The 23,922-nt window shown below is 50.8% G+C and overlaps 1 protein-coding gene across 1 annotated transcript in view; it reads left to right on the forward strand.

Moving 5' to 3' along the window:
* LOC147109995 (serine protease 1-like) overlaps nt 1–23,201 on the forward strand; it is a 64,785-nt gene extending 41,584 nt beyond the window's left edge. Inside the window, exons 4-5 of the mRNA XM_086003989.1 lie at nt 20,115–20,251; nt 22,955–23,201. Of these exons, the coding sequence (XP_085860115.1) occupies nt 20,115–20,251; nt 22,955–23,104 (287 nt within the window). The 3' untranslated portion in view covers nt 23,105–23,201. The remainder of the gene's footprint in view (nt 1–20,114; nt 20,252–22,954) is intronic.
* The last annotated feature ends 721 nt before the right edge of the window (nt 23,202–23,922 follow it).

The raw sequence follows: 23,922 nt of genomic DNA on the forward strand, positions 1-23,922 counted from the left end.
GTGTAGGTGTGAGTGTGTGTGAGTGTGTGATTGTGAGTGTGAGTGTGTGATTGTGAGTATAGGTGTGAGTGTGTGTGAGTGTGTGAGTGAGTGTGTGTGGTTGAGTGTGAGTGTAGGTGTGAGTGTGTGTGTGAGGGAGTGTGTGTGTGTGACAGTGTGTGTAAGTGTGTGTGAGTGTGAGTGTGTGTAGGTGTGAGTGTGTAGGTGTGAGTGTGTGTGCTTGTGAGAGTGTGAGTGTGAGTGTGGGTGTGTGAGTGTGAATGTGTGTGTGAGAGTGTGACAGTGTTTTGGTGTGTGTGTGTATGTGAGTGTGTGTAGGTGTGAGTGTGTGTGCATGTGTGAGTGTGCATGTGTGTGAGAGCGTGAGTGTGAGTGTGAGTGTGAGTTTGTGAGAGTGTGAGTGAGTGTGTGTGTGAGAGTGTGATAGTGTGTGAGCATGTGTGACTGTGTATGAAAGTGTGCGTGAGTGTAAGTGTGTATGTGTAGGTGTGTATGTGTGTGATTGTGAGTGTGTGTGTGAAAATGTGACAGTGTGTAGGTGTGGGTGTGTGTGTGTGTGAGTGTGTGTGTGTGTATGTGAGAGTGTGAGTGTGTAGATGAGTGTGTGTAGGTGTGAGTGTGTGTGCATTTGTGAGTGAGTGTGTAGGTGTGAGTGTGTGTGTGAGAGTGTGTGTGTAGGTGTGACTGTGTGTGAGGGTGTATGTGTGTAGTTGTGAGTGTGTGTGTGAGTGTGAGTGAGTGTGTGTGTGTGAGAGTGTGTGTGTAGATGTGACTGTGTGTGTGAGGGTGTATGTGTGTAGATGTGAGTGAGTGTGTGTGTGAGTGTGAGTGTGTGTGAGTGTGTGTGAGTGTGTTTGTGAGTGTGTGTGTGAGTGTGTGTGAGAGAGTGTGAGTGTGTTTATGAGTGTGTGTGTGTGTGTGTGTGTAGGTGTGAGTGTGTAGGTGTGAGTGTGTGTGCGTGCTTGTGTGAGTGTGAATGTGTGTGTGAGTGTGCCAGTGTGTAGGTGTGAGTGTGTAGGTGTGAGTGTGCATGTGAGTGTGATTGTGTGTGAGCGTGTGTGACTGTGTGTGAGAGTGTAAGTGTGTGTAAGTGTGTGTGTGTGAGTGTGTGTGAGAATGTGACAGTGTGTAGGTGTGAGTGTGTGTGTGTGAATGTCTGTGACTGGTGAGTGAGTGAGTGAGGTGAGTGTGTGTGTGTGTGTGTGTGAGAGTGTTTGTGTGAGTGTGAGTGTGTGTGAGAGTGTGTGTGAGTGTGAGTGAGTGTGTGTGAGTGAGTGTGTGCGAGTGTGAGTGTAGGTGTGACTGTGAGTGAGTGTGTGAGTGAGAGTGTGAGTGTGTTGGTGTGTGTGTGTGTGTGAGTGTGTGTGTGAGTGTGTTTGTGAGTGTGTGTGAGTGTGAGTGCGTGTGTGTGAGTGTGAGTGTGTGTGAGTGAGTGTGAGTGTGCGTGTAAGTGAGTGTGTGTGAGTGTGTGTGTGTGTGAGTGTGAGGGTGTTTGTGTGTGTGAGAGTTTGTGCGTGTGAGAGTGTGTGTGTGAGAGTGTGTGTGTGAGTGTGTGTGAGTGTGTGTGAGAGTGTGTGTATGAGCGTGAGTGTGTGAGTGTGAGTGAATGTGTGAGTGAGAGTGTGAGTGTGTGTAGGTGTGCATGTGTGTGAGTGTGTGTAGGTGTGAGTGTGTAGGTGTGATTGTGTGTGCTTGTGAGTGTCAGAATGTGTGTGAGTGTGAGTGTGTGTGTGTGTGTGTGTGTGTGTGTGTGAATGTGTGTGTGAGAGTGTGAGAGTGTGAGTGTGTGAGTGTGAGTGAGTATATGTGTGTGTGAGTGTGTGTCTGTAATTGTGACTGTGTGTGATGGTGTATGTGTGTATGTGTGTAGATGTGAGTATGTGTGTGTGTGAGTGTGTGTGTGAGTGTGTGTGTGAGTGAGTGTGAGTGTGTGTGAGTGTGTGAGAGTTTGTGTGTAAGTGACTGTGTCTGAGTGTGTGTGATTGTGTATGTGTACATGTATGAGTGTGTGTGAGTGAGTGTGTGTGTGAGTGTGAGTGTAGGTGTGAGTGTGTGTGAGAGAATGTGTGTGAGTGAGTGAGAGTGTGTAGGTGTGTATGTCTGAGTGTGAGTGTGTGTAGGTGTGACTGAGTGAGTGAGTGTGAGTGTGTGTGTGTGAGTGTGTGTTTGTGAGTGTGAGTGAGTGTGTGTGAGTGTAGGTGTGAGTGTGTGTGAGTGTGTATGTGTGTGAGTGAGAGAGAGTGTGTGTGTGTGAGTGTGTGTGTGACAGAGTGTGTGTGAGTGTATGTGAGTGTGAGTCTGTGTAGGTGTGAGTGTGTAGGTATGAGTGTGTGTGCTTGTGAGGGTATGAGAGTGTGTGTGTGTGTGTGAGAGTGTGACAGTGTTTAGGTGTGTGTGTGTAGGTGTGAGTGTGTAGGTGTGAGTGTGTGCATGTGTGAGTGTGTGTGTGTGTGAGTGAGTGTGAGTGTGTGAGTGTGTGTGTGAGTGAGTGTGTGTGTGTGTGTGAGTGTGATTGTGTGTGAGCATGTGTGACTGTGTGTGAGTGTGTGTGTGAGTGTAAGTGTGCGTGTAGGTGTGTGTGAGTGTGTGTGTAGGTGTGACTGTGTGTGTGAGGGTGTATGTGTGTAGATGTGTGTGTGAGTGTGAGTGAGTGTGTGTGTGTGGGAGAGTGTGAATCTGTGTGTGAGAGAGTGTGAGTGTGTGTGTGAGAGTGAGTGTGTGTACGTGACTGTGTCTGAGTGTGTGTGATTGTGTATGTGTACATGTATGAGTGTGTGTGAGAGTGTGAGTGTGAGTGTGTGTGTGTGAGTGTGTGTATGAGTGTGTGTGTGCGAGTGAGTGAGTGTGTGTGTGAGTGAATGTGTGAGTGAGTGTGTGTGTGTGAGTGAGTGTGTGTGTGAGTGTGAGTGTAGGTGTGTGTGTGTGAGTGTGTGTGTGTGTGTAGGTGTGTGTGTGTGTGCGTGCTTGTGTGAGTGTGAATGTGTGTGTGAGTGTGCCAGTGTGTAGGTGTGAGTGTGTAGGTGTGAGTGTGCATGTGAGTGTGATTGTGTGTGAGCGTGTGTGACTGTGTGTGAGAGTGTAAGTGTGTGTAAGTGTGTGTGTGTGAGTGTGTGTGAGAATGTGACAGTGTGTAGGTGTGAGTGTGTGTGTGTGAATGTCTGTGACTGGTGAGTGAGTGAGTGAGGTGAGTGTGTGTGTGTGTGTGTGTGAGAGTGTTTGTGTGAGTGTGAGTGTGTGTGAGAGTGTGTGTGAGTGTGAGTGAGTGTGTGTGAGTGAGTGTGTGCGAGTGTGAGTGTAGGTGTGACTGTGAGTGAGTGTGTGAGTGAGAGTGTGAGTGTGTTGGTGTGTGTGTGTGTGTGAGTGTGTGTGTGAGTGTGTTTGTGAGTGTGTGTGAGTGTGAGTGCGTGTGTGTGAGTGTGAGTGTGTGTGAGTGAGTGTGAGTGTGCGTGTAAGTGAGTGTGTGTGAGTGTGTGTGTGTGTGAGTGTGAGGGTGTTTGTGTGTGTGAGAGTTTGTGCGTGTGAGAGTGTGTGTGTGAGAGTGTGTGTGTGAGTGTGTGTGAGTGTGTGTGAGAGTGTGTGTATGAGCGTGAGTGTGTGAGTGTGAGTGAATGTGTGAGTGAGAGTGTGAGTGTGTGTAGGTGTGCATGTGTGTGAGTGTGTGTAGGTGTGAGTGTGTAGGTGTGATTGTGTGTGCTTGTGAGTGTCAGAATGTGTGTGAGTGTGAGTGTGTGTGTGTGTGTGTGTGTGTGTGTGTGAATGTGTGTGTGAGAGTGTGAGAGTGTGAGTGTGTGAGTGTGAGTGAGTATATGTGTGTGTGAGTGTGTGTCTGTAATTGTGACTGTGTGTGATGGTGTATGTGTGTATGTGTGTAGATGTGAGTATGTGTGTGTGTGAGTGTGTGTGTGAGTGTGTGTGTGAGTGAGTGTGAGTGTGTGTGAGTGTGTGAGAGTTTGTGTGTAAGTGACTGTGTCTGAGTGTGTGTGATTGTGTATGTGTACATGTATGAGTGTGTGTGAGTGAGTGTGTGTGTGAGTGTGAGTGTAGGTGTGAGTGTGTGTGAGAGAATGTGTGTGAGTGAGTGAGAGTGTGTAGGTGTGTATGTCTGAGTGTGAGTGTGTGTAGGTGTGACTGAGTGAGTGAGTGTGAGTGTGTGTGTGTGAGTGTGTGTTTGTGAGTGTGAGTGAGTGTGTGTGAGTGTAGGTGTGAGTGTGTGTGAGTGTGTATGTGTGTGAGTGAGAGAGAGTGTGTGTGTGTGAGTGTGTGTGTGACAGAGTGTGTGTGAGTGTATGTGAGTGTGAGTCTGTGTAGGTGTGAGTGTGTAGGTATGAGTGTGTGTGCTTGTGAGGGTATGAGAGTGTGTGTGTGTGTGTGAGAGTGTGACAGTGTTTAGGTGTGTGTGTGTAGGTGTGAGTGTGTAGGTGTGAGTGTGTGCATGTGTGAGTGTGTGTGTGTGTGAGTGAGTGTGAGTGTGTGAGTGTGTGTGTGAGTGAGTGTGTGTGTGTGTGTGAGTGTGATTGTGTGTGAGCATGTGTGACTGTGTGTGAGTGTGTGTGTGAGTGTAAGTGTGCGTGTAGGTGTGTGTGAGTGTGTGTGTAGGTGTGACTGTGTGTGTGAGGGTGTATGTGTGTAGATGTGTGTGTGAGTGTGAGTGAGTGTGTGTGTGTGGGAGAGTGTGAATCTGTGTGTGAGAGAGTGTGAGTGTGTGTGTGAGAGTGAGTGTGTGTACGTGACTGTGTCTGAGTGTGTGTGATTGTGTATGTGTACATGTATGAGTGTGTGTGAGAGTGTGAGTGTGAGTGTGTGTGTGTGAGTGTGTGTATGAGTGTGTGTGTGCGAGTGAGTGAGTGTGTGTGTGAGTGAATGTGTGAGTGAGTGTGTGTGTGTGAGTGAGTGTGTGTGTGAGTGTGAGTGTAGGTGTGTGTGTGTGAGTGTGTGTGTGTGTGTAGGTGTGTGAGTGTGTGTGTGTGTGAGAGAGTGTGCGTGTGTGAGTGTGTGTGAGTGTAAGTGTGTGTAGGTGTGAGTGTGTAGGTGTGCTTGTGAGAGTGTGAGTGAGTGTGTGTGTGGGTGTGTGAGTGTGAGTGTGTGTGTGAGAGTGTGACAGTGTTTAGGTGTGTGTGTACGTGAGTGTGTGTAGGTGTGAGTGTGTGTAGGTGTGAGTGTGTAGGTGTGTGTGTGAGTGTGTTATTGTGAGTGTGAGTGAGAGTGTGAGTGTATGTAACTGTGTGAGTGTGTGTGTGTGAGTGTGAGTGTAGGTGTGAGTGTGTGTGTGTGTGTGTGAGTGAGAGAGTGTGTGTGTGACAGGATGTGGGTGAGTGTGAGTGTGTGTAGGTGTGAGTGTGTGTGCTTGTGAGAGTGTGTGAGTATGTGGGTGTGTGAGTGTGAATGTGTGTGTGAGTGTGACAGAGTTTAGGTGTGTGTGTGTATGTGAGTGTGTGTAGGTGTGAGTGTGTGTGCATGTGTGAGAGTGTGTGAGTGAGTGAGTGTGAGTTTGTGAGAGTGTGAGTGAATGTGTGTGTGTGTGAGTGTGATTGTGTGTGAGCATGTGTGATTGTGTGTGGTAGTGTGTGTGAGTGTGAGAGTGAGTGAGTGTGAGAGTGTGAGTGTGAGTGTGTGAGTGTGTGTGTGAGTGAATGTGTGAGTGAGTGTGTGTGAGTGTGTTTGTGAGTGTGAGTGTGTGTGTGTGTGTGTGAGTGAGTGAGTGTGAGTGAGTGTGTGTGAGTGTGTGAGTGTGCGTGTGTTAGTGTAGGTGTGTGTGTGAGAGTGTGTGTGAGTGTGAGTGTAGGTGTGTGTGAGAGTGTGTGTGTGAGAGTGTGTGTGAGTGAGAGTGTGTATGAGTGTGAGTGTGTGTGAGTGTGTGTAGTTGTGAGTGTGAGTGTGAGTGAATGTGTGAGTGAGAGTGTGAGTGTGTGTAGGTGTGCATGTGTGTGTGAGTGTGTGTAGGTGTGAGTGTGTAGGTGTGAGTGTGTGCTTGTGTGAGTGTCAGAGTGTGTGTGTGTGTGTGTGTGCGTAATTGTGACTGTGCGTGAGGGTGTATGTGTGTAGGTGTGAGTGTGTGTGTGTGTGCAGGTGTGAGTGTGGGTGATTGTTTGTGAGTGAGTGTTTGAGTGAGTGAGTGTGAGTGCATGTGTGTGTGTGTATGAGAGAGCGAGTCTGTGTGTGTGAGGGAGTGTGAGTGTGACTGAGTGTGTGTGTGAGAGTGTGTGTGTAAGTGACTGTGTCTGAGTGTGTGTGATTGTGTATGTGTAATTGTATGAGTGTGTGTGAGTGTGTGTGAGTGTGAGTGTGTAGGTGTGAGTGTGTGTGAGAGAGTGTGTGTGAGTGAGTGAGAGTGTGAAGGTGTGTGTGTGAGTGTGTGTAGGTGTGACTGTGAGTGAGTGTGAGAGTGAGTGTGTGTGTGTGAGTGTGTGTGTAGGTGTGTGTGTGTGTGTGAGTGTAGGTGTGTGTGAGTGTGTGAGTGTGTGTGAGTGTGTGTAGGTGTGCATGTGTGAGTGAGTGTGTGTGTGTGAGAGAGTGTGTGTGTGTGAGACAGAGTGTGTGTGAGTGTATGTGAATGTGAGTGTGTGTAGGAGTGAGTGTGTGTGCTTGTGAGAGTGTGAGTGTGTGTGTGTGTGTGGGTGTATGAGTGTAAATGTGTGAGTGAGAGTGTGACCGTGTTTAGGTGTGTGTGAGTGTGTGTAGGTGTGAGTGTGTGTGAGTGTGTGATTGTGAGTGTGAGTGTGAGTGAGTGTGTGAGTGTGAGTGTAGGTGTGAGTGTGTGCAGGTGTGAGTGTGTGTAGGTGTGAGTGTGTAGGTGTGAGTGTGTGTGAGTGTGTGATTGTGAGAGTGTGTGAGTGAGTGTGTGTGTGTGTGTGAGTGTAGGTGTGAGTGAGTGTGAGTGTGTGTGCCAGAGTGTGTAAGTGTGTGTTAGTGTGAGTGTGTGTAGGTGTGAGTGTGTAGGTGTGAGTGTGTGTGCTTGTGAGAGTGTGTGAGTGTGTGAGTGTGAGTGTGTGTGTGAGAGTGTGACAGTGTTTTGGTGTGTGTGTGTGTATGTGAGTGTGTGTAGGTGTGAGTGTGTTGGTGTGAGTGTGTGTGCATGTGTGAGTGTGCATGTGTGTGAGCGTGTGAGTGAGTGAGTGTGAGTGTGAGTTTGTGAGAGTGTGAGTGTGTGTGTGAGAGTGTGATTGTGTGTGAGCATGTGTGACTGTGTATGAAAGTGTGTGTGAGTGTAAGTGTGTGTGTGTATGTGTGTGAGTGTGAGTGTGTGTGTGAAAATGTGACAGTGTGTAGGTGTGGGTGTGTGTGAGTGTGTGTGTGAGTGTGTGTGTGTGAGTGTGTGTGTGTATGTGAGAGTGTGAGTGTGTAGATGAGTTTGTGTAGGTGTGAGTGTGTGTGCATTTGTGATTGTGAGTGTGTAGGTGTGAGTGTGTGTGTGAGAGAGGGTGTGTGTAGGTGTGACTGTGTGTGAGGGTGTATGTGTGTTGATGTGAGTGTGTGTGTGAGTGTGAGTGAGTGTGTGTGTGTGAGAGTGTGTGTAGATGTGACTGTGTGTGTGAGGGTGTATGTGTGTAGATGTGAGTGTGTGTGTGTGTGAGTGTGAGTGTGAGAGTGAGAGTGTGAGTTTGTGTGAGTGTGTGAGTGTGTTTGTGAGTGTGTGTGTGAGAGTGTGTGAGAGTGTGTGAGAGAGTGTGAGTGTGTGTATGAGTGTGTGTGTGAGTGTGTGTGTGACAGAGTATGTGTGTGTGTGTAGGTGTGAGTGTGTAGGTGTGAGTGTGTGTGCGTGCTTGTGTGAGTGTGAATGTGTGTGTGAGTGTGTAGGTGTGAGTGTGTAGGTGTGAGTGTGTAGGTGTGAGTGTGCATGTGAGTGCGAGTGTGTGTGTGTGTGAGTGTGATTGTGTGTGAGCATGTGTGACTGTGTGTGGGAGTGTGTGTGTGTGTGAGTGTGTGTGTGTGAGTGTGAGTGTGTGAGAATGTGACAGTGTGTAGGTGTCAGTGTGTGTGTGTGAATGTCTGTGACAGTGAGTGAGTGAGGTGAGTGTGTGTGTGTGTGTGTGAGTGTTTGTGTGAGAGAGTGTGTGTGTGTGTGAGTGTGTGTGAGAGTGTGTGTGTGAGAGTGTGTGTGAGTGTGTGAGTGTGAGTGAGTGTGTGTGAGTGAGTGAGTGTGAGCATAGGTGTGACTGTGAGTGAGTGTGTGAGTGAGAGTGTGAGTGTGTTGGTGTGTGTGTGTGTGAGTGTGTGTGTGAGTGTGTGTGTGAGTGTGTGTGTGAGTGTGAGTGCGTGTGTGAGTGCGTGTGTGAGTGTGTGTGTGAGTGTGTGTGTGAGTGTGTGAGTGTGTGAGTGAGTGTGTTTGAGTGTGTGAGTGTGTGTGTGTGTGAGTGTGCGAGTGAGTGAGTGTGCGTGTGAGTGAATGTGTGTGAGTGAGTGTGTGTGTGTGAGTGTGAGTGTGAGGGTGCGTGTGAGTGTGTGTGTGAGAGTGTGTGTGTGAGTTTGTGTGTGTGAGAGTGTGTGTGTGAGAGTGTGTGTGTGTGAGAGTGTGTGTGTGAGAGTGTGTGTGTGTGTGAGTGTGTGTGAGTGTGTGAGTGTGTGAGAGTGTGTGTATGAGCGTGAGTGTGTGAGTGTGACTGTAGGTGTGAGTGTGAGTAAATGTGTGAGTGAGAGTGTGAGTGTGTGTAGGTGTGCATGTGTGTGTGTGAGAGTGTGTGTAAGTGACTGTGTCTGAGTGTGTGTGATTGTGTATGTGTACATGTATGAGTGTGTGTGAGTGTGAGTGTAGGTGTGAGTGTGTGTGAGAGAATGTGTGTGAGTGAGTGAGAGTGTGTAGGTGTGTATGTCTAAGTGTGAGTGTGTGTAGGTGTGACTGAGTGAGTGTGTGTGTGTGAGTGTGTGTGTAGGTGTGTGTGTGTGTGTGTAGGTGTGTGTGTGTGAGTGTGTGTGAGTGTGTGTTTGTGAGTGTGAGTGTAGGTGTGAGTGTGTGTGAGTGTGTGTGAGTGTGTATGTGTGTGAGTGAGAGAGAGTGTGTGTGTGAGTGTATGTGAGTGTGAGTCTGTGTAGGTGTGAGTGTGTAGGTATGAGTGTGTGTGCTTGTGAGGGTGTGAGAGTGTGTGTGTGTGTGTGAGAGTGTGACAGTGTTTAGGTGTGTGTGTGTGTATGAGTGTGTGTAGGTGTGAGTGTGTGTGCATGTGTGAGTGTGCATGTGTGTGAGAGCGTGAGTGTGAGTGTGTGTATGTGAGTGAGTGAGTGTGTGTGTGAGTTTGTGAGAGTGTGTGTGTGTGTGTGTGAGTGTGTGTGTGTGAGTGTGATTGTGTGTGAGCATGTGTGAGTGTGTGTGAGTGTGTGTGTGAGTGTAAGTGTGTGTGTAGGTGTGTGTGTGTGTGAGTGTGAGTGTGTGTGTGAGAATGTGACAGTGTGCAGGTGTGGGTGTGTGTGTGAGAGTGTGTGTGTAGGTGAGAGTGTGTGTGTAGGTGTGACTGTGTGTGTGAGGGTGTATGTGTGTAGATGTGTGTGTGAGTGTGAGTGAGTGAGTGTGTGTGAGAGAGTGTGTGTGGGAGTGTGTGAATCTGTGTGTGAGAGAGTGTGAGTGTGTGTGTGAGAGTGTGACTCTGTGTGTGTGAGAGTGAGTGTGTGTACGTGACTGTGTCTGAGTGTGTGTGATTGTGTATGTGTACATGTATGAGTGTGTGTGAGTGTGAGAGTGTGAGTGTGAGTGTGTGAGTGTGAGGGTGTGTATGAGTGTGTGTGTGCGAGTGAGTGAGTGTGTGTGTGTGTGAGTGAATGTGTGTGAGTGAGTGTGTGTGTGACAGAGTGTGTGTGAGTGTGTGTGAGTGTGAGTGTGTGTAGGTGTGAGTGTGTAGGTGTGAGTGTGTGTGCTTGTGAGAGTGTGAGAGTGTGTGTGAGTGTGAGTGTGTGTGTGTGTGGGTGTGTGAGTGTGAATGTGTGTGTGAGAGTGTGACAGTGTTTAGGTGTGTGTGTATGTGAGTGTGTGTAGGTGTGAGTGTGTGTAGGTGTGAGTGTGTAGGTGTGTGTGTGTGAGTGTGTGATTGTGAGTGTGAGTGTAGGTGTGAGTGTGAGTGAGAGTGAGTGTATGTACGTGTGTGAGTGTGTGTGTGAGTGAGAGAGTGTGTGTGTGTGACAGGGTGTGGGTGAGTGTGAGTGTGTGTAGGTGTGAGTGTGTATGCTTGTGAGAGTGTGAGAGTGTGGGTGTGTGAGTGTGAATGTGTGTGTGAGAGTGTGACAGAGTTTAGGTGTGTATGTGAGTGTGTGTAGGTGTGAGTGTGTGTAGGTGTGAGTGTGTGAGTGTGTGTGCATGTGTGAGTGTGCAAGTGTGTGAAAGCGTGAGTGTGAGTGTGAGTTTGTGAGAGTGTGAGTGAATGTGTGTGTGAGTGTGATTGTGTGTGAGCATGTGTGACTGTGTGTGTGAGTGTGAGAGTGTGAGTGTGCGAGTGATTCTGAGTGTGTGTGTGAGTGAATGTGTGAGTGAGTGTGTGTGAGTGTGTGTGTGAGTGTGAGGGTGTGTGTGTGTGTGTGTGAGTGTGTGTGTGAGTGTGTGAGTGAGTGTGAGTGAGTGTGTGTGAGTGTGTATATGTGTGTGAGTGTGCGTGTGTTAGTGTAGGTGTGTGTGAGTGTGAGTGTACGTGTGTGTGAGAGTGTGTGTGTGAGAGAGTGTGTGTGAGTGAGAGTGTGTGTATGAGTGTGAGTGTGTGTGAGTGTGTGTGTAGTTGTGAGTGTGAGTGTGAGTGAATGTGTGAGAGAGAGTGTGAGTGTGTGTAGGTGTGCATGTGTGTGTGTGAGTGTAAGAGTGTGTGTGTGTGGGTGTGTGAGTGTGAATGTGTGTGTGAGAGTGTGAGTGTGTGAGTGTGTGTGTGAGTATGTGTGTGTGAGGGTGTGTGTGAGTGTGTGTGTGAGTGTGTGAGTGAGTGTGTGTGAGTGTGTATATGTGTGTGAGTGCGTGTGTTAGTGTAGGTGTGTGTGAGAGAGTGTGTGTGAGTGTGTGTGTAGTTGTGAGTGTGAGTGTGAGTGAATGTGTGAGCGAGAGTGTGAGTGTGTGTAGGTGTGCATGTGTGTGTGCTTGTGTGAGTGTCAGAGTGTGTGTGTGTGTGGGTGTGTGAGTGTAGGCGTGACTGTGTGTGTGATTGTTTGTGAGTGAGTGTGTGAGTGACTGAGTGTGTGAGTGCGTGTGTGTGTGTGTGTGTGTGTGTGTATGAGAGAGCGAGTCTGTGTGTGTGAGAGAGTGTGAGTGTGACTGTGAGTGTGTGTGTGAGAGTGTGTGTGTAAGTGACTGTGTCAGAGTGTGTGTGATTGTGTATGTGTACTTGTATGAGTGTGTGTGTGTGTGTGTGTGAGTGTGAGTGTGTAGGTGTGAGTGTGTAGGTGTGAGTGTGTGTGAGAGAGTGTGTGTGAGTGAGTGAGAGTGTGTAGGTGTGTGTGTGTGAGTGTGAGTGTGTGTAGGTGTGACTGTGAGTGAGTGTGTGAGTGTAGGTGTGTGTGAGTGTGTGTGAGTGTGTGTAGGTGTGCATGTGTGTGAGTGAGTGTGCGTGTGTGAGAGAGTGTGTGTGTGTGAGACAGAGTGTGTGTGAGTGTGTGAGTGAGAGTGTGACAGTGCTATGTGTGTGTGTGAGTGTGTGTAGGTGTGAGTGTGTAGGTGTGAGTGTGTGTGAGTGTGTGAGTGTGAGTGAGAGTGTGAGTGTGAGTGAGTGAGTGTGTGTGTGTGAGTGTGAGTGTAGGTGTGTGTGAGAGTGTGTGTGTGAGAGAGTGTGTGTGAGTGAGAGTGTGTATGAGTGTGAGTGTGTGTGAGTGTGTGTGTAGTTGTGAGTGTGAGTGAATGTGTGAGCGAGAGTGTGAGTGTGTGTAGGTGTGCATGTGTGTGTGCTTGTGTGAGTGTCAGAGTGTGTGTGTGTGTGTGGGTGTGTGAGTGTGAATGTGTGTGAGTGAGTGTGAGTGTGTGTGAGTGTGTGTGAGTATGTGTGTGTGTGAGTGTGTGTGCGTAATTGTGACTGTGTGTGTGAGGGTGTATGTGTGTAGATGTGAGTGTGTGTGTGTGTGTGTGTGTAGGTGTGAGTGTGGGTGATTGTTTGTGAGTGAGTGTGTGAGTGTGTGAGTGTGTGTGTGTGTGTGTGTAGGTGTGAGTGTGGGTGATTGTTTGTGAGTGAGTGAGTGTGTGAGTGCGTGTGTGTGTGTATGAGAGAGTGAGTCTGTGTGTGTGAGAGAGTGTGAGTGTGACTGTGAGTGTGTGTGTGAGAGTGTGTGTGTAAGTGACTGTGTCTGAGTGTGTGTGATTGTGTATGTGTACTTGTATGAGTGTGTGTGAGTGTATGTGTGTGTGAGTGTGTAGGTGTGAGTGTGTGTGAGAGTGTGTGTGAGTGAGTGAGAGTGTGTAGGTATGTGAGTGTGAGTGTGTGTAGGTGTGAGTGTGAGTGTGTGTGTGTGAGTGTGTGTGTAGGTGTGTGTGTGTGTGTGTGTGTGAGTGTGAGTGTAGGTGTGTGTGAGTGTGTGTGTAGGTGTGCATGTGTGTGAGTGAGTGTGTGTGTGACAGAGTGTGTGTGAATGTGAGTGTGTGTAGGAGTGAGTGTGTGTGCTTGTGAGTGTGTGAGTGTGAGTGTGTGTGTGTGTGGGTGTGTGAGTGTGAATGTGTGTGTGAGAGTGTGACAGTGTTTAGGTGTGTGTGTGTGAGTGTGTGTAGGTGTGAGTGTGTAGGTGTGAGTGTGTGTGAGTGTGTGATTGTGAGTGTGAGTGTAGGTGTGAGTGTGAGTGAGTGAGTGTGTGTGTGTGAGTGTGAGTGTAGGTGTGAGTGTGTGCAGGTGTGAGTGTGTGTAGGTGTGAGTGTGTGGTTGTGAGTATAGGTGTGAGTGTGAGTGAGTGAGTGTGAGTGTAGGTGTGTGTGAGTGTGAGTGTGTGTGTGTGACAGAGTGTGTAAGTGTGTGTGAGTGTGAGTGTGTGTAGGTGTGAGTGTGTAGGTGTGAGTGTGTGTGCTTGTGAGCGTGTGCGAGTGTGAGTGTGTGTGTGTAGGTGTGTGAGAGTGTGACAGTGCTTTGGTGTGTGTGTATGTGAGTGTGTGTAGGTGTGAGTGTGTAGGTGTGAATGTGTGAGTGTGCATGTGTGTGACAGCGTGAGTGTGTGTGTGAATGAGTGAGTGTGAATGTGAGTTTGTGAGAGTGTGAGAGTGTGTGTGTGAGTGTGATTGTGTGTGAGCATGTGTGACTGTGTATGAAAGTGTGTGTGAGTGTAAGTGTGTGTGTGTAGGTGTGTATGTGTGTGAGTGTGTGTGTGAAAATGTGACAGTGTGTAGGTGTGGGTGTGTGTGAGTGTGTGTGTGAGTGTGTGTGTGTATATGTGAGAGTGTGTAGATGAGTGTGTGTAGGTGTGAGTGTGTGTGCATTTGTGAGTGTGAGTGTGTAGGTGTGAGTGTGTGTGTGAGGGTGTATGTGTGTAGATGTGAGTGTGTGTGTGAGTGTGAGTGAGTGAGTGTGTGTGTGTGAGAGTGTGTGTGTAGATGTGACTGTGTGTGTGAGGGTGTATGTGTGTAGATGTGAGTGTGTGAGTGTGAGTGTGTGAGAGTGAGTGTGTGTGACTGTGTGAGTGTGTGTGAGTGTGTGTGTGTGAGTGTGTGTGAGTGTGTTTGTGAGTGTGTGTGTGAGTATGTGTGAGTGTGTTTGTGAGTGTGTAGGTGTGAGTGTGTGTGCGTGCTTGTGTGAGTGTGAATGTGTGTGTGAGAGTGTGCCAGTGTTTAGGTGTGAGTGTGTCGGTGTGAGTGTGTAGGTGTGAGTGCGAGTGTGTGTGTGTGTGAGTGTGATTGTGTGTGAGCGTGTGTGAGTGTAAGTGTGTGTGAGTGTGTGTGTGTGAGTGTGTGAGTGTGAGTGTGTGTGAGAATGTGACAGTGTGTAGGTGTGAGTGTGTGTGTGTGAATGTCTGTGACTGTGTGTGAGTGAGTGAGTGAGGTGAGTGTGTGTGTGTGTGTGTGTGTGTGTGTGTGTGTGTGTGTGTGTGTGAGAGTGAGTGAGTGTGTGAGTGTGAGAGTGTGAGTCAGTGTGTGTGAGAGAGTGTGAGTCTGTGTGTGTGTGTGAGAGTGAGTGTGTGTAAGTGACTGTGTCTGAGTGTGTGTGATTGTGTATGTGTACATGTATGAGTGTGTGTGAGAGTGAGTGTTTGTAGGTGTGAGAGTGTGTGTAAGTGTGTGAGTGTGTGTGTGTGTGTGTGTGTAGGTGTGACTGTGTGTGTAGATGTGTGTGAGTGTGAGTGTGTGTTGCGATCAACCACCCCCTAGGCCGAAGGGTGTGTTGATGCGGGAACAGGAGAACACAAGCATAGTCACAAGATTGGTCGATGAAAAACAGCAATTAGCTGTGTTTTATTTTAGCAAACGGGGAAAAAGCTTCACATCTGGCAAAATCCAAAACATAAGCCAGGGTTACTTTACCACTAGTTCTTTCTCCTCAGGCTCTGGCCCTGTCCTCAGGCACTGGCCCGCTCCTCAGGCACCGGCCCGCTCCTCAGGCACCGGCCCGCTCCTCAGGCACCGGCCCGCTCCTCAGGCACCGGCCCTCTCCTCAGGCACCGGCCCGCTCCTCAGGCACCGGCCCGCTCCTCAGGCACCGGCCCGCTCCTCAGGCACAGGCCCGCTCCTCAGGCACCGGCCCGCTCCTCAGGCACCGGCCCGCTCCTCAGGCACCGGCCCGCTCCTCAGGCACAGGCCCGCTCCTCAGGCACAGGCCCGCTCCTCAGGCACAGGCCCGCTCCTCAGGCACAGGCCCGCTCCTCAGGCACTGGCCCGCTCCTCAGGCACAGGCCCGCTCCTCAGGCACCGGCCCGCTCCTCAGGCACAGGCCCGCTCCTCAGGCACAGGCCCGCTCCTCAGGCACCGGCCCGCTCCTCAGGCACCGGCCCGCTCCTCAGGCTCTGGCCTGGCACTGGCCCTCTCCTCAGGCACTGGCCTGCTCCTCAGGCACTGGCCCGCTCCTCAGGCACTGGCCCTCTCCTCAGGCTCTGGCCTGGCACTGGCCCTCTCCTCAGGCACTGGCCCGCTCCTCAGGCACTGGCCCGCTCCTCAGGCACCGGCCCGCTCCTCAGGCTCTGGCCTGGCACTGGCCCTCTCCTCAGGCACTGGCCCGCTCCTCAGGCACTGGCCCGCTCCTCAGGCACTGGCCCTCTCCTCAGGCACTGGCCCGCTCCTCAGGCTCTGGCCTGGCACTGGCCCTCTCCTCAGGCACTGGCCCTCTCCTCAGGCACTGGCCCGCTCCTCAGGCTCTGGCCTGGCACTGGCCCGCTCCTCAGGCACTGGCCCGCTCCTCAGGCACTGGCACTGGCACTGGCCCTCTCCTCAGGCACTGGCCCGCTCCTCAGGCACTGGCCCGCTCCTCAGGCTCTGGCCTGGCACTGGCACTGGCACTGGCACTGGCCCTCTCCTCAGGCACTGGCCCGCTCCTCAGGCTCTGGCCTGGCACTGGCACTGGCACTGGCCCTCTCCTCAGGCACTGGCCCGCTCCTCAGGCACTGGCCCGCACCTCACTCAGGACCCCTGGTGCTGGCCCTGAAGGGATGCACTACCCTGCCCTTTAAACTAGTGAGTTAATGGGTAGATTTGCCTCAGGTGTGTTGGAGGTGGGTGTGGCCTTCCTGAATTGGAGTGAGAGGGGGACTTTGTCTCCATCTGGTGGCCACACTCCGTCCATCCACCAGTAAACCGCCCCCATAGCTTCAGTGGCGCACCCCTCCTTTCTGCCTGGCGCTGTGGGGCTGGGGGGGCGCTATTTAAAGGGGGCTCTTCCTGGCTTCTTTGTGGTAGCCATTTTTGGACCACTCCTTCTGTGAGAGAGAGAGAGATTTGCAGAGAGACAAGGGGAGAGAGCTTTCTGCGTTGAGTCAGCGCTCGCACAGGTTCTTCTGGCTTCGGCCCAGAACTTTGTAGTTGGTTTGCTTTTTCACTGGCATAACCTTGAGTGGTCACATACTATGGGGACTGCAATGGGTGGAAACGTTGGGCTTCTCCATTACATTGAGAGGGCTCAGAGACGCCGAGAGAGAGTGCCAATCATGGCCAGATGGAGGAGGGCCAACAGGCGTCGGCACACAAGACCTTACCCTCCCAGGGTATTCCGCCAACAGTTCTCATACCTCAACATGTCTGAGGAGCAGTGTTTTCGGAGGCTTCGATTCAGCAGGGAGTTGGTCACTGAGCTCTGCCACCTGCTTCAGACAGATCTGCAGCCTCAACTGAGGAGCAGGACGTTTCTGTCGGTGGCAGTGAAGGTGACGGTGGCTCTCAACTTCTATGCCACCGGCTCCTTCCAATCTGCTACTGGGGACATTGCCAATATCTCCCAGTTTGCGGTGCATTGCTGCATCCGCCAAGTCACGAATGCCCTCTTTAAAAGGAGACGTCAGTAGATCTCCTTCCCCATGACCCTGGACAAGCAGCAAGAGCGCGCAATGGGATTTGCAAGAATAGCGGGCTTCCCCATGGTCCAGGGCACCATTGACTGCACGCATGTGACTTTGCGGGCGCCGCAAGAGAATGCCGAGGGTTACTGCAACCGGAAGGGGTTCCATTCGTTGAACGTGCAGTTGGTGTGTGACTACAGACAGCTGATACTCGCTGTCAATGCCCGCTTTCCAGGCAGCAGCCACGACGCCTTCATCCTGCGCCAGACTTCTGTGGCAGATCTTTTCGAAGCCCCAGCTCACCCAGGAGGCTGGCTTCTCGGGGACAAGGGCTATCCTCTGTGCACCTGGCTGATGACCCCGCTCCGTGCGCCCAGCACCCCTGCTGAAGAACGATACAATGAGAGCCATCAAGCGACCAGGAACATCATTGAGCACACAATCGGCATGCTCAAGCAATGGTTCCGCTGTCTGGACCATTCCGGGGGAGCCCTTCAGTACTCACCTGAGCGAGTCTCCCATTTCGTTGTAGTGTGCTGCATGCTGCATAACCTGGCAATCCTCAGGACTCAGCCACTGCCACCAGACATTGGAGCACCAGCAGAGGAGGAGGAGGAGGAGGAGGAGCACCAGGACGGGAGGGAGGCACAAAGTATAAGGGCCGTCCGTCAGCGGCTTATTGCAAGTCGGTTCTAGGCCCCCTCTGAGGGAATGGCTTGTGACATTGAAAGAACATGAATGGAACTGTTCCGCAACCCCTGAGCCGGTCAAGGCAACAAATAGTTCAAAGAGCAAACATGCACAATCTGAATAAAGACACTTCTTTATTTATCAAACTGTGTGCCCTTCCCGCATGACAAAGTAACAGAGAGAAACCCCCAAAAAAGCAGTCAGACACATAACTGGCTCTCACAACCTGGAGACAATGAACAAAAGAGTAACCAAAAAAAGACCACGATCCTCGGCCTTCAGTAAAAAAATTAACAGCATTTTACCAACCTCCTACTTTTTGCCCTTCGAGGGTGATCTGCTTCGCTTGCGAGATTGGCCCCTTCCCGCCCTGCAGCTCCTCCGCAATGGGACCCCAGTGGCTGCAGCAAGGCTGGGGGAAGGCTGCTGAGTGTCAGAAACTGAGTCAGCAGATGCCCTTGAGGTACGGCCTGGAGCAGCTCTGGGCCTGGAGGGCCCGGCTGCTGACTGCTCCAACTCTGCATGGGCGGCAGCCGTCTGTCCTACAGGTGGTAGCAGCTGCAGTGGAGAAGTGACAGTGTTGGCAGCAGGAATGCTGCCATCCTGACAGAGGACAGCCACTCCCTGGTCGGACGACACACTGGCACTCCCACGGGGCAGCACCGCAGCATGCGGAACAATCTGCTGAAGCACAGACTGCTGGCCTGCTGCGGCGCGGCGAGGGCCCCGGCGAATCCTGCCCGATCCAGCGAAGGTGGCAGCAGTCAATGCTCGTGTGGCCTCAATCTGCGTCTGCATCAGACCAGCCACTGACTGCATTGCACAACTAAGCACTTGCGTGGAAGCCGCCTGTACTGCCTGTGCTGCGCCGAAGTCCTGCAGACTCCTGGCCTGTGCTGCCCCAAATTCCTGCAGACTCCTTGCCTGTGCTGCCCCGAAGTCCTGGACACTCCTTGCCAGTGACTCTATGGAGTCGGGCATCCTTGCCACTGCAGCCATGAGGTCAGTGTGCCTGTGCTCCGCCTGGGCGCCCATTTCAGCGAGGAGCCGCACCTCTTCTGTGCTCACTGTAGCAGGACTCGAGGCCAGACTCTCCCTCCGGGGAGAAGGCCGCCAAGCTTCCCGAACCCCCACCGCGTTGCTGCAGCCCGCTGGGCCCCGGAGCTTCACCCTCCTCAGACCCTTCCCCCCTGCTCCCCTCCAGGGAAGACGTGTCCCCATTATGGCCATGGGCTGCCTCGGCTGAGAGTGGCACTGATGGTCCGGCTTCCTCTTCCTCCTCGCCTTCAGAGTCACTCACAGTGGCAGCTTGAGGGCCCGCCTCCTCACCTGGCGAATCAGTATCTGAAAGCAGGGAGGTACCAGAGTTGCTTTAGCGTGAGGTCAGGGCGGCAGCGAGGGAGGCATGAGTGCTGCAATGCACTGTATTGGTTCGATAGTGGCAAAGGATGCTGGTGTGAGGCACAAGTGGAAGGAGAGAGGTCAAAAAGGTGATGACCTTACCACTGCTGTCCTGAATGGGGTCGGCATCTCCAGTGGCGACGGGGCCAATCATCCGGCCTGCCATAATCCGCTGGACTTGCTGCTCCAGATCGCTGAGGTCTTGAAGGTGAGGTCGCTGCTGCCTCCTGTTATGGGCCAGCTTGCCCTGCAAGAGAAAGGACGGGCTCTGAGTACAGTGTGAAGCCCTGATCTTGGCTGCACTGCCTCCCATGGTCGAATAGCCCTTACAGTGTGAAGCCCTGATCTTGGCTGCACTGCCTCCCTAGGTCGAATAGCCCTTACAGTGTGAAGCCCTGATCTTGGCTGCACTGCCTCCCATGGTCGATTAGCCCTTACGGTGTGTAAAGTGCTGAATGTGCATGTGAGTTTCATGAAAGGCCCATAGGTGTTGGATGAGGGCTGGGCATTGGGGCTTTCAGGACCCTTTGGCCATAAAGTGAGGATACTGAAAAGGGTACTCACCCCGACGACCCGAGTGAGGTCGTTGAACTTCTTCCTTCATTGCACAGGGGTCCTAGGCACCATGCTGCTGGAGGTCACTCTGTGAGCCACCTCCCTCCAAGCTTTGCAATAGTCATTGGGCAGCGGCCTCCTGCCACTGTCCGGAAACAGGATAGATCACCTGCGCTCCACCGCGCCAAACAGAACCTGCAAGGCCCCCTCACTGAACCACTACGCTCGCTCCCTGGCCCTCTCCATGGTCCTAGGCGTTAGAATGTGGCAGCAGGTCTGTCCAGGCCGAGAATCAGGGCTCTGATGCGCAGGGTGTGGTGTGGCTGCAATCCAAGATCGAATCTCCCCTTTAAGAGCTGACCGGCGCCAGCGTGTCTGCATGCAATCGCTAACTGGCCGCACCTGCGCTGCGCCCGCCCTTGGTGGTAGCACCTCGCTTCTCTGGCTTAGCACCTTAAGACAGTCGTGCAGCACCTGTTTTAGCGCTCCAAACACCTCCTGGGGCGAAGCAGGTCAATTTAGCAGTGGTGGTGATAATTTGCGCCGGGCGCTAAATTTCGCGCCCGCTCGAGTATTACGCCCCAAACGGGGCGATACTGAATTTCTCCCCCTGTGTGTGTTTGTGTGAGTGAGAGTGTGAGTGTGTGTGTGTTTGTGTGAGTGAGTGTGAGAGTGTAACTGTGTGTGTGAGTGAATGTGAGAGTCTGAGCGTGTGTGTGAGTGTGAGTGTGTGTGTGTGCGTGTCATTCAAAGGAGCGTGTTAAGTAAATTACTCCGAGGGAGTTTAAGTGGGTCTTTTTCACTCAGCTTACTGCGCTTTCTGAAATATTGGTTTAAAACTGTTACTTCCAATCAAGTTGCAATGTTGTTTCAGACAAAAAAAACTGATGCAGCGAATTTGATTAATGGGGCTCGACTCACCCGGTGAACTCGCCCGGTGACAACCGGTTTTTGTTCCAATGATATTGATTGGTTGCAAGTCGCCTGGTTCTATAACGAGCAGTGATCGGTTCCGCCTGATTCAACCCCCAGGCAGTGCAGACAACGATTCACCAAGAGGGTTGTTGACACAGTTTTGTGTGTGGAATTTGACTAATGAAGCCCGATCTTTGACCTGACAGAACAGTTCCCCGATCATCTGCAGTGTCTAGACGTCCCGATTCTCTCAGAGGCTGAGTGTGAGAACAGCTACGGGGAGGAAATCACCCAGAACATGTTCTGCGCCGGGTTCCTGGAAGGAGGCAAGGAAGTGTGTCAGGTAGGGTGGGGCAATCAGCTCCTCCATAATGTCACCAGCGAGGGGGGAGAGAGGGAGAGGAGAGAGAGAGGGAGTGGGGGGAGAGCGAGGGAGTGGGGGGGAGGGGAGGAGAGAGAAAGAGAACGAGAGAGGGAGGAGAGTCTACAGCTAAGGAGGGTCTACAGCAGAACCTGGATCTGCTGGAGTCGTTCTGCCAGACCTGGGCCCTGACAATAAATCCCCAAAAAACCAAAGTCCTTGTGTTCCAGCAAAGATCCAGACATCAGGGACCCAAAATAAATTTCACACTAGGAACAACCAAAATTGAACAAACCACTAACTACACATACTTGGGCTTAAAAATCAGTTCTACGGGAAATTTTCATCTGGCTGTGAATGAACTGAAAGAGAAAGCAAGAAGGGCTTTCTATGCCATTAAAAAATCAATCCAAATAGAAATCCCAATTAGCATTTGGCTCAAAATTTTCAAATCAGCAATTGAACCAATTGCACTCTATGGCAGTGAGGTGTGGGGACCGCTAACACAACAAGAATTTGCAAAATGGGACAAACACCCAATTGAGATCCTACATGCAGAATTCTGTAAAAGTATCCTCCGGACTCAAAGGAAAACCATAAACAATGCATGCAGGGCAGAACTAGGCCAATATCCATTAATAATCACTATCCAAAAAAGAGCCACCAAATTTTGGAAACACCTAGAAATGAGCAACCCCCAATGCTATCATTACGAAGCCCTGAAATGCCAAGAGAGGACCATAAAGAAGAATACCCTCAGTCAACTAGTCCTGGGACTCAGTGAAGTAACTACTAACACTACTAACAATAACCAGCCCCAGGACAGTGACAGCGTAACACAAAGAATTCGACCCAACACAATCGTCGCTAAGCAAAAGGAAAAATATCTGTCATATTGGGCAGAAACAACAAAAACCCAAAGCAAACTCAATTGCTACTTGGCCCTAAACAGACAATATAACATGGCTGATTACCTGACCAGGGTAAAGGATAGCAAACTGAGAAAAACCTTGACAATGTACAGACTTAGTGAACATAGCCTGGCGATCGAAAAAGGTAGACACAGGCAGACCCGGCTACCAAGAGAGGACAGGATATGCTCTCACTGCAGTCAGGGTGTGGTGGAGACAGAGATGCACTTCCTCACAGCTTGTAGAAAATATCAGGGCATAAGGGAGAATTTCTACCCAAAATTCACAAAAATATGCCCGGAATTCAGAAATTTGAATGACGACCAAAAACTCCCATACCTACTAGGGGAAGAGAGAAATTGTGTAACCTTAGCGGCACACTATGTTACAGCTTGCCATAAACAGAGGGACAACCACTAAATATAAGAAAAGAGTATATACAAATTATATGAATGTATATTTATACACTCAGGGATATATCTGTTTATACACGGTATGGATAGATCTGTATTTTTGTGTACAACCATGAATGTTTTTCGATGCTTTGGCAACATAAGATGTACCTTGTCATGCCAATAAAGCGATTTGAATTGAATTGAATTGAATTGACAGGCGGGGAGGGGGAGAGAGACGGGGAGGGGCAGAGAGAAAGAGGGAGAGGGGAGAGAGGGAGGGGGGAGAGAGGGGGGAGAGAGAGAGAGGGGGGAGAGAGGGGGAGAGAGGGAGGGGGAGAGAGGGATGCAGAGAGAGAGAGGGGGAGAGAGGGAAGAGAGAGGAGAGTGGGAGAGGGGAGAGAGAGGGGGGAGTGAGAGGGGGAGATAGTGGAGAGTGGGAAAGCGATAGAGAGAGAGAGGGGGGAATGGGAGAGGACTCTCAGGCTACTGGTTTCCGAGTGTCGCCTGAAGGGCCCCACAAAGCCTTTGGCCTGAAGCAGAGGCCTGGGTTCCCAACGCCCTGCTCACAGGCACTAGGCCCTGAGCAAGGGACCGGCCTACACCAAGGCTGAACCAGGACTGACCGGGGTGGAGGGGGTCACATCAGGTCAGGTGGGATACACTTGGGGTGTGTGAGAGAAGTCATAGGGGTAATTATATATAACTTTCTCTCTTTCTCTCTTTCTGTCTCTCTTTCTCTCCTCTCTCTTTTTCTTTCTTTTTTCTTTCTTTCTCTCTTTCTCTCTTTCATTCTCTCTTTTTTTCTCTTTCTTTTTTCTCTCTTTCTCTCTCTTTCTTTCTCTCTTTCTCTCTTTTTCTCATTCTCTCTCTGTGATGAAATATGCCATTCATCACTCATCTGTATTCTCTGTGTGTGATTGTGCCTGTGACTGTGGTTCAGTTTCAGTTTCATTTCCCTTACCTCAGTTCCGTTTCCTCACCTTGTATTGTATTGTGTGTAGGGCTCCGCCCATACCTGGCCCCTATGTAAGCAGGCCCAGCGTGTCTCGCATCCAGTACAGCAGACCTCTGGATGGGAGACACCTCTCCACTGTGTGTTACTTTCTAAGTTAATAAAAGCCTTGTTTTGTTTCGCTAACATTGAGTCTCGGATTTATTGAGGCACATCACTCTCTCTCTCTCTTTCTCTCTCTCTTTCTCTCTCTCTGTCTCTCTCCCTCCTCTCTCTTTCTCTCTCTCTCTCTCTCTCTCTCTCTTTCTTTCTTTCTCTCTCTCTCTCTCTCTCTCTCTGTCTCTCCTTTTTCTCTCTCTCTCTCTTTCTCTCTCTCTCTCTTTCTCTTTTCTTTCTCGATGACTAAGGACCTGTATAATTCCTGCAGGTTGACTCTGGTGGCCCGCTGGTCTGTAACGGGGAGCAACAAGGTATCGTCTCCTGGGGACTCGACTGTGGCCGACCGGGATACCCCAGCGTTTACACCAAGGTCTGCAACTATACCTCCTGGCTCGCCGAGACTATGGCGGCCAATTAATGGCGACGAGCCGCTCCTCGGGAACCTGTCCCCAACAAGAGAAGTGGAGACCAGAACTGAAGTGAATTGATATATCATTAAAGACAAACCTTGCACACTTCCTGTCTGCTAAACCTTATTACCTGTTGTCACACACGTTGGTCACACTTTCTCCGTCAACAGAGGGCTGGAATTTAGAGAGCGGAGAATAGGGAATCAAGGCACGAGTCAGGAGTGTGATGGAATACTCTCCACTTGCCTGGGTGAGTGCAGCTCCAACAACACTCAAGAAGCTCGACACCATCCAGGACAAAGCAGCCCCGCTTGATTGGCACCTCATCCGCCACCTTAAACATTCACTCCCTCCACCACCGGCGCACCGTGGCTGCAGTGTGTACCATCTACGAGATGCCCTGCAGCAACTCGCCAAGGCTTCTTCGGCAGCACCTCCCAAACCCACGACCTCTACCAAGGGCAACATTAACATGGGAACACCACCACCTCCAAGTTCCCCTCTAAGTCACACACCATCCTGACTTAGAACATAAGAACATAAGAATTAGGAGCAGGAGTCGGTCATAAGGAGGCCAGAACTGTGCACAGTACTCCGGGTGTGGTCTCACCAAGGCCCTGTACAATTGTAGCAAGGCTTCCTTACTCTTAAACTCCAACCCCCTTGCAATAAAGACCAACATGCCATTTGCCTTCCTTATTGCTTGCTGTACCTGAGGACACCCAAATCTCTCTGAACACCAACATTTGAAAGTTTCTCACCATTTAAAAAATATTCTGTTTTTCTATTTAGAAGTACATCGGCAGTTCATTCATCATCGCTGGGA

This window comes from Somniosus microcephalus, chromosome 12 (assembly GCF_052327205.1).
Source record: "Somniosus microcephalus isolate GS21.2 chromosome 12, FLI_Smic_1.0, whole genome shotgun sequence".
Lineage (NCBI taxonomy): Eukaryota > Metazoa > Chordata > Chondrichthyes > Squaliformes > Somniosidae > Somniosus > Somniosus microcephalus.